Raw genomic sequence first — 9,962 nt, 5'->3', positions numbered from 1 at the left:
GATGACGTCATCCAGGTCATAGTTATCCAAGGAGAGTTGAAGTGAGGGCAACTGGACTTCTTGGATGTAGATACTTGAAGAAGTTTCGCCTTTCATTCAAGTGGCATCTTAAGTTAAAAAAGACCACAGGGGGTAAATACCTGGGGCTCCCGAGTCCCCACCAGTCAGCTAGAATTGAAGAGGCCCCTTGAATGAGAACCAATTCCAGTTGATGTCGATTCCAGCCTTCTTTGATTATCAGGTGGAATTTTTTTTGTTTTGTTTATCTGGTAGTCAGATGCAAAGTCAGCATAATATTATGTATATGCAGTCATGCAGGTAAGCAAGGACAGGTACTTTCCCTACATATTACTTTTACTTATAAAGTAAAGAAAATAAATGCTTATTTGGTTTGGAGACAGATTCAGATAGATTCTGTTTTTTATAATACACTCATTTTCTATGGAAGTCAACTTCCGGGTTTACTCTGGGTGTTTCTGTCGAGCTTGACACAGTTGTGATTGAGAGAGTTTGGTTGAATCCTCCTGATCGAAGACGTCATCACACCAACTCCTGCAGATGTTAACCACCATGCATAACCTCACAAGTCAAAGATTCCTTCCTCTACATGTTTTAAGATGTAAATAAAACACTCTGCTTTGAAAAATGATTTGCATTTTATATAGTTACACAAAAAATATTAAATTGTCTGGTTACAATCCTTGAAAGTGCCTCTACTTCTCTCTAACTATATGTTCCAAGTTTGCATATCACACTTTATCAAGTTGAATATTGGACCAGAATTGACTTACAAAATATTTGTGATGTCAGAAATCATGCTTGAAGGCCTGCCTCTTAAAATTGGATTTTCAACAAGCACAGAGAAACTTCCCACTTTCAGCAGATTAATGTGAAAACAGCATTCTCGTGTCAAACTAGTCTGCACATACATCATTCTACAACAGTGACGCTTAAACAAGAAGGAAAATGTATTTTTAAGTGAAAGGGGACCCAGAAATCACATCTTTTTTTACTTTAATTTATGAAGTACCAAGATGTGATGTTTTGGAAGAGGACAATGATGGAGAGAACAGGAACTGCAGAGAAACCTGCCAGCCCACTTCTAAGTTCAATAATGTGAGAGGTGTGTCTTTATAGTAAATGACAAACATAATGGAAGCTCTGTCAATAATGGTAAAAGGGATGCATTATGCAACAACTCAGGCTAATGACTTCATTAAATTTGCATGACTGATGCACATTTTTCCTCTTATTCCGCTGATACAGCTATGTGTCTGAGCAGTCATCAGAAAACTACTTTTGGTACATGGTGTAAAAGCAATAAGGCGCCAAATAAGAGCATACCAAGTCTCTTTTATAACTTACCAGAAACTTCTGAGTGCAGCGGTAGCACTGTGTGCCAAGTCACACAGTCAACACAACTAGACTAGATCCTGCAGTTAAGCAAACAATTTTGCAATCTGACACTGGTTTAATTATAAGATGCATCACAGAGGAAAATACCACACAAAGACACTTTGTTCTTTTCACGTTTTATTTACTTTCGTTGTTACATGATGTTTTTCCATATGGAATACACATTTTGAAGAAGACAATTGGACAAGATGTGTGGATGATGTACAATAAAGACAATTATCAACAAACTTTCTTTCCCCAAATGGCTTGAGTGAACATCAGTATGTTACAATGCTTTAGGTTTGTTGAAGAGTTTACAAAAGTGAAAAAGTTTTTGGGGATGTGTTTTTGATTTCTGAACTGTCTTTTTAAATTTCTCACAAAAATGATGAAATAATTTACTCAGACTTCACGCCGTCCTTGATGAGGTTGAGCTCATAGCACAGAGTCTCATAGCGATATGCCATACGGATCTGGGCCACATTGCTCTTACGGATGTCGTTGCCCTCTGGACCCTCCTTCAGGTAGTCCTTACCAAGGAAGTGGGTCTTCTCCTGGAGCACAGAAAAAAAGCAAGCATGTTTGAGTGCAAGTAAGAGCGTAACCTCACCTCTATGTTGAATATGGCATATACATTGATTTGAGTCTCTACAGTGTGAAAACATCACTACAATTACTTTAATGAACCATATAGATGTTGCTAAAGAGAAATTCATGATACTTATTTATCATGACACTTAGAGCTCTCCATCTGTGTGTTACCCCATTAGACAAGCTGCTCTGCAACACGCTGTTCTTGGAGATCTCACACATATCGCAGGTACTTAGCTTGAAGACCTGGGCTGCAATGGCATACTCTTCCATCAAGGGTTCCTGTGAACATAAAGGCCAAGATTTACACCCTGATATTTTGTTTTCCACTATTTCAAGTTACATTTACCAAGGACGTCTGGTTGGCATCACTGACTGTTGATAAGTGAAGCAGAGTTGTGTTTTTGTTCTGATTAGTATGAAGCTACACAGAGTGTTTTGGAGAGCATTTCATAGCATTTTAGTATCTGCAGTTCAATTTTTCTATATATAATTCCTCATGTGACACAAACATGTTTATATCTTTAAAATGCAAGTTCATTCAATATTTATTCTATTCTTTGTTGTTTCAGTGTGCTGTGAATGTGCCTGCAGAACATAAATACAAAGACTTGCAAAGAAAATGAAAATGCACAGATCAGTAGATGTACACAATACAATAGCCATTGTACACAGCACAGTATGCAGTCTACAGCATCATCAACGGCCCTCACTCCATGTGCTCAGACCTTAGTATAGTGGAACTGCATAGGGTCATCAGTGGACAGAGAAACCATCAGGCCTTTTTTGTGGAACTCTAGCAGGGGGTTCTTGGCATACTCCAGGAACAGGCTGTTGTTGCTGAGGGGGGACATGGCGATGGGGATCTGGGTCAGGAAGTACAGGTACTGCAGCACAGGACTCTGGTGGTGGATAGACAAATAGATAGATAGATAGATAGATAGATAGATAGATAGATAGATAGATAGATAGATAGATGGATGGATCATGGTCATATTGTGCTTTATGACAATGATAACACAAAGTGAGATGCTGCATCAAAGCTTCCATTTTATCCTATAAAGAGGACTGACCTTCTTGAGGTTGAGACCATGAGAGATGTTGTCAGCAGTCATGAAGGAAGCCAGCAGATGGGTGACGGCACCAGCCTCACCACAGTGAGGCCTGAACATGAATGTGTTCATCCCCCTCTGTCTGGAAAGCAAAAGACAAACAAGTATTATACACAGAAAGCATGTATATATATTTTTTGTTATTCTTGTTATTCTATTCTTCTTAGATGATTCTGTTATTGTCAGGGCTAATGATGAGATTTTAAAAGGAATGAGGAGAAAGTATCATGGATGTGAACACCAAAAAACAGCAAACATTAAATAATAAGATTCTGGCAAGCTAATACTAAAATTACCCACCTACGGAGTTGGTTGAGAACAGCGATGTTGGCATACATGTAGTAGATGTAATAAGTGTAGGAGGGGTTCTTGACAATGTCCCACTCCTCTGGTTTGGGGCTCTTGGTGGAGAACATGTGACCACTGTGCTTGGACTCATCGTCCACACTGTCGAAACCTGTCACCTAGACAACAGGAAGGCAGTGCTTAATTATTTGAGGTGATGGAACACAGACTTCTCTGGTAATTGAATGTCCACCTGCTGGTTATTCTGGTGCCTTTGAGTCTGGGGCAAAGATAGTTGTGAATAACTGGATGTATTCCCTGATCTTTGACTACATCTCAGCAGAAATGAACATTCACACTTGAGATTATCACGGAAAAAGCAAAACTTCTGTTGACATGTCATACAATGCAACTCTGGCAGATGTTTTGTCATATTCCCTTTACTTATATCCATAATCTACGGGAAAGAAATCCACTCTTTAACCAAGATAACATTATGATTTATTTGTGTCTGTGTTTTTGACTCACGTGTCTGAGGAAGAGGCTGAGCTCAGGGTTGGCGTGTGGGTCGATGGTAGCCTGGAACACGGGAAGGAAAATGTTCTCCAACATCTTGCCAAAGTGGGGCACAAAGTCCCTGCCTCTGAAGATGTCACTAAGATAGAAGAGTCACCAAACACATCATTAAAATCATTAAATAACATAAATAAAGTAATTCACGGCTGCAATTGGTCATTGAAACTTGCCTTTCCAGCCTACAGCAAGTGAATAACTGACCCTGGTGGAGTACTATTCAATATCATGGACTATAGGCAAAGTAGAGACAAAAATGTATCCACAACAGGCTAAACAGTTCTCTGTCTGTCTCACAAAACACATGACACAATGACTTACTAGATCCTGGGTACTTGAATCATCCATTTTAGATTTGGGGAGTAGACTCTGTGCTTGACAAACCAACCAGAGAGTTTGGTCCACTCATTGGGGTTGCAGCCGTAGATGGACAGACGAGGCTCAGCGTACTGGTACTTGGCATCCTCCAGGTCAGTGGCTACTTCCTGGTTTATACAAAGGTCAAATCAGGCTCAAATCACAGAGTTTGATACATACTAGTGTTGGCAGGTCAGTGGGCTGCTCAACAGAAAGCAATGTAATATATCCTTCTAGGATGCTGGCCTACCATACTGTACGTCTATATATAGATATTTTAGAATAGTCTCTCTGTGATGTTTCTATCTACAATATGTTATTACATATAACTAACCTTGATGATGGTGGCAAAGTACTCTCCATTGATGTGGTTCTCTGTCTTCAGGTACAGGTCACGCAGCTCACTGGCTCCTACGGGATTGTACTTGGCGTTGAACTTATCAAAACGCTGGAATGTTTGTCTACCCTTCAAAAAAAGGAGGAAAAAAAGAAACAAGAGTTAGGTCAAGGAAGGTTTCAAGGGAGGAATGGGTAGGCTCTTTGACTGTAACATGGGGTTTAGCAATTGTTTTTGCAAAATCTGGTATCTGATTGGTTTATAGTATGGCCCCTGAAGTGCCAGTTTGGATTTTCTTTCAAATTATGATACTGTAATTTTCATATATTATTGCTGAAAGACACAAGTTTGTTGTATAAAAACATTTAATTGTGGTTCTGAGTTACTTTCTGATATCATAATGTAATGATTTGATGTATTGATGATAAGAAAGTCACTAATAGGCATGCTTGGATCAGAGAAAGGTAACTTCTCATGTTTTCTTTACATATTAATTCTGTCTGTCCACATCTAAGTCCACTAATGTGTCATCCAGTCATTAACATACAGCGTGCACATCCAGGGAATCCACAGTCAGATCATATGGATGCAAGTTGAGAGTCTCGAAGAGCTCCTTCATTGTGACCTCCCGACCCTTGATCTTGTGCACGATACGGTCAGCGTCATCACGGTAAGACTTCTTGATGAAGCGCAGAAGGTGTTTCTGGTTCATGCAGGCAGCAGCGTGGATATGGGTGTCCACCTGGAATGGCAGAGAGAGGACAAGGAAAGGATTACTGAGGTTTGGGATGTTTATGTGGTGTAATAGCTTTACTCAGTCACAAGAGGGAGCTGAACACACACACATACACAAGGTGCATGGTAGCTGTAAGTGAGGAGAAAGAAACAAAATAAGCAGTCGGAGAAATGTACTCAAATGTACTCTCATGATTTATGTATAAATTGTCCTCTTTATTTTACCATCTCCTATCTTTACCTATCTAAAATCCAGTCTGGGTGGGAAATGTATCTATACAGCTTCCATTTTGTGTTTTCTTATGCTTATATTTGTCTTTTCAGAATAAAATGGCACAAGGCATAGGCTTACAGTTGATTTGGGAATGAGTTTATGTTTTAAAGCAAATGAGATTGCAGTGTCCATGTTAAATGCATTTGATGGCTACCTTCCTGCAGTTGTAGAAGTCCCTGTGGGGGTTCAACTTCAGCTCCTTCATCTCCTCCATCTCATTCAGCATCTCATGCACATTGAACTTGGACATGAGGAACTTCAGACGGCGGTGAGTGTAAGTCTTACTGCAAACCAAACAACCAAACATATTAAATCTGAATGTAACTAGAAAATGTGTTACTATTACATCAAATCATTATTTGTTATTGTATGGTATTTTGTTGTAGCACTCTTAAGGGCCCCTGACATCGTCAGGACCACACACTGAGCATTTGAGGTATATTATTTATTAGTCCACAGGCCAAAGGGTCATCTAAAGAAGTCATCTGCTAAAAGTGGTGAATTCTTTGCATGCTTTTAAAAGACTTTGGTTGTACAGTGAGTTGACTATGATTGAATCATGGAGGGACAACTGGAGAAAAATTGAGATATTATGGAGATATTAATATTTAAGACAGGGTAATAAACACATTTTAAATGACTCACGTTGGGCCCTGTGCGATGAGAGCGATGAGGAAGTTCATGTCGTCGATAAAGGTGTCATAGTCAGGGCAGGGCATGTCTTTGGGCTGATGTTTGTCAGCAGCTGCAGCATCATTGTACACATAGATGACACCGTGCTTCATGCGAGCAACATAGCCCAGATCCTTAGGCAGTGTCTTTGTATCGAAGGGGTCTTCCCCATCCTTTGGAGGTTCTGTGAAGACTACAGATACATGCAAATATAGCATTTGAGTAACCTGGTGGTAAAGAAAATATCATATCATGTCAAGCCTAGTCCCACCCTCCCTGCTGAGCCCTGTCTCCTTTGTCTGCTCACCTGGCTGCACCTGATCCTCTACCTTGAAGGTCTCTCCCTCAATATCACGCAGGTATTGGGAGGCTGTCCGTGGGAAACGCTGATAAGCCAGCCTCATGTACTTCTCCCTGATGGTCAAGGCACGGTACAGACCCTTACAGGACAGCTCAAAGTCGTCCATGGTTACCTAAATAGTAGATACATTAGTACTGTAGCAATTGGCCACACATCTCTGGAAATCTCGATTGATCACAAGCAAAAACAGCGTTCCTTTGTAAATTTACAACTACATGTTAAATTTGAATATCTAATTTAAGGAAACACCAGCTCTACACTCACTACAAGAACTGTTGACAGGTTTCTGTTTTCCTTGACCTGCTGCATCATGTGAAGCAGCCATTTGCTCCCTGTGATCTATGTAATATACGTCACCCTAGTGAGTAAACCTGAAATGTATCTTAACAAGAGTGAATTTTTTAGATGGGCTAAAGCAGAAATAACAATCAGCTCCTCCAAGGTGTTTCTCTCCCTGTAAATGTCAAACCCACTGTCATGAAATCTAAACCCCGGCATGGTCTCAGATGAGCTCCATTCATGGGCCTCTGTTAGTGGGAGGAAGGCTGAAAGGCCACTAACCCACAGACAGACTGTATACTCAGTGAAATTCAAGGTCAATACCTCAAGCATTCACTTTAACCTGACACAAGTCTAACTTGGGAACCTTCGGTAAGACGTAGGAATACTGTTACTACACTGTAAAAAATCATACCAGCATTTAATGAAATCAGCTGGTCTTTTATCAACTTATTTGCTCAATTTCTTCTTCTATTTTCAGTCATGGTGGCTTTCACAGAAAATCACAAAAAACATAATAAAAGACAGTGTTCCACACATTTAACAAAGTTGAACAAGTTCAGTGGAGTTAACTCATACTAAAGGTCAGTGAGTTTTACTTCACAATGAGGAGACCTTAATGAAAAATTATTCAACTTGAGTTCATGATGGGAACTTACTGAACTGGCTAAAATGTTTTACAGCGCTGAACTGTATTACCAACAGTCAATGATTATCATAGTTTAAGTCTTCAATATGAGCATAAACATTGAATTACCAGTATAATTCCAACCTATAGCCTAAACAACCACTCTTCAACTGACTTGAACCAATTTTACATCAAAGATTGTTCTAAGTCTAAACTTTAATAACTTTTAATATAAATTCACCAGTGAAAGTTAATAGCGAGGAAGGAAAATAAATGGTACCCCGGCGGCACAGTCTCCGATGATGGCCACCCTCTGGAAGTCGGGTACTTCCAGGTAAGTGGGCGTTTCCACCTCCACTGCTACTATAGGTGCAACAGATTTCTTGGTAGAACCTGAAGGCACAGCCATGGTGCGGCTGCGTTGAAGCCTCTTGCTGTGGATGAGGAGTGGTGTGGTTAGTGGTTGGCTTCATCCTCTCATGGTCAAAATTTCAGAAACATTTGTCATGAAACCCAACCAAATTCCCCTCAGTATTAATGTCAGCTAACTTTAAGGGAACTTGCACGTAAGTAAAAGTATTTTTTACCATATAATTTGACCTTGGATACTGATCTCACCGTTTCTCAGTGTCATCATCAGCGTGCAGATGCTTGGCCATCTCTTGGTGCAGGATGGGGCAGTCATCAGCCACATCAAACATGGAGATCTCATCGCGGATGGTATCGTCTTTGGTGTCAGACGCAAAGACTCTCTCCGCGAAGGCCCGCATTTTATCATCAGTCTCTGTCAGGCACCACAAAAGTGTTGGAAATGTGCAAAAATTAATGCACTATGCTCCCATCACATCATGCGGTAGTGAACTAAGCAGGCTATGGCTAAGAGATGAGCTACAAACAGATCTTCTTGACTGCTAATGGCTACATGAACATGACTGCTGAAAGACGTAAATGCAAGAAACAAATGATGGACATGACATCCTACATCTATGACATAGAAGGCACATACCTTACCTGAGTATACAGACTCCAGCACATGCGTCGTATACATGACCAACAATAGACACAGCCACTACAAGTCTGCAACTCTGTCAACTCTCCAGTTTGCGCTGCAATCATAAAGTCCCATGCATATAGAGAAACTAGAGAAACTACATAGATGAAGCACTAACACACACAGTTGGCCTGACTCATGAGTACAAGAGAGTAGAGCCTTTCTAAATGTATGACCCCAGACCCTATTTTCTTATCATATATTACTGTTTATTATGCACTGTTTGCATCCTGGTAAACAAGATGCCAGGAAGCAAACAAAGCTTTCTTCTCTGGGAGAACAACTCCAGTATTGCACAAATAATAGAGTGATTTTGTCACTCACTCTATAATGGAGTGAGTGACCCAATTTAAATCAGAATTCATCAATGCCCTGAAAAAATTACACAAAAATAGGGTCAAGGTCCAAAATGGACCTGGAGTCATCAACTAAGGTATGTACAACACTACGTCAGTGGTGTTCAAGTTTCATAACAAACACAATTACAATGCACAGCATGAGAGGAATTACTCAACACCTGCTACAGAGATAACTTCTCTCTAGATCAAACTCTATATGTTACATGCACTTACTAGCCAACAACAAAAGCTTTCTACTGGAGGGCAACAACTCCAGTATTCACATATGACATATGAGTAATTTTGGTTTCCACTCCTCACCCTCCATACTTACTCTGATGACCTGATCATGCCCAGCAAGTAGAGTAGCACCACCAGAATAAACCCCAAAAAAGAGAGTGTTAGAAAAGCATGGGTTAAAACATGTTATATTCAAGGGAAATACAAGCCCAATCATTTACTGTGTACTGCAGTATGTGCATACCAGTATGCACCATTTAACTGCAGATTTTAGGAACAGACTGTAATATTAATGGATGATTACGATATAAGATATTCAAATGCATGCAATAGTAGATGCTAAATATATGCAAAATGAAATGAGATAATGAACCAATGCATACAGTTTATGGTGAAAGGATAAGTGGGATTAAGGTAACACACAATGTCAGAATGGATAATGGAGAGGACACATGGTTGTTAAATTGAAATGACAAGTATTGGTAATAGTAATCTTGATGGTACATGCAGAGATGATGATGTAATGCAACAGGTTTCGGATGTGAAGGATACTCAGGTGATGTGATTCCATTTTTTTTATCTTATTTTTATTTTTTACATCTGCATGCATATGAATATGCATCTCCCCAGTCTCCCTGGAATTCAGGTAACAACATGTGGCCATCCTTTGATGGTTCAAACAAGTCTAAATGTCTTGTTTGTGCACTGCTTTGCTAATTGTCAAACATCTCCAT

The 9,962-nt window shown here is 39.9% G+C and overlaps 1 protein-coding gene across 1 annotated transcript; it reads right to left on the bottom strand.

Moving 5' to 3' along the window:
- Positions 1-1,516: 1,516 nt before the first annotated feature.
- On the bottom strand, positions 1,517-9,652 carry ampd1 (adenosine monophosphate deaminase 1 (isoform M)). Its single transcript, XM_053317891.1, has 15 exons — positions 9,323-9,652; positions 8,218-8,383; positions 7,880-8,033; positions 6,639-6,804; positions 6,305-6,524; positions 5,814-5,943; positions 5,198-5,392; positions 4,648-4,779; positions 4,278-4,441; positions 3,912-4,038; positions 3,399-3,562; positions 3,060-3,180; positions 2,715-2,888; positions 2,158-2,268; positions 1,517-1,949 (listed from the first exon to the last, which is right to left on the bottom strand). Exons 2-15 carry the CDS (start codon positions 8,367-8,369, stop codon positions 1,794-1,796), a joined length of 2,166 nt encoding a protein of 721 aa, XP_053173866.1. The 5' UTR covers positions 8,370-8,383; positions 9,323-9,652; the 3' UTR covers positions 1,517-1,793.
- Between the last annotated feature and the right edge of the window lie 310 nt (positions 9,653-9,962).

The sequence above is a fragment of the Scomber japonicus genome, chromosome 4 (genome assembly GCF_027409825.1).
Source record: "Scomber japonicus isolate fScoJap1 chromosome 4, fScoJap1.pri, whole genome shotgun sequence".
In the NCBI taxonomy this organism is placed as follows: Eukaryota; Metazoa; Chordata; class Actinopteri; order Scombriformes; family Scombridae; genus Scomber; species Scomber japonicus.
Note: the sequence above shows the minus strand (reverse complement) of the source record. Positions and strands in the feature narration are given on the sequence as shown.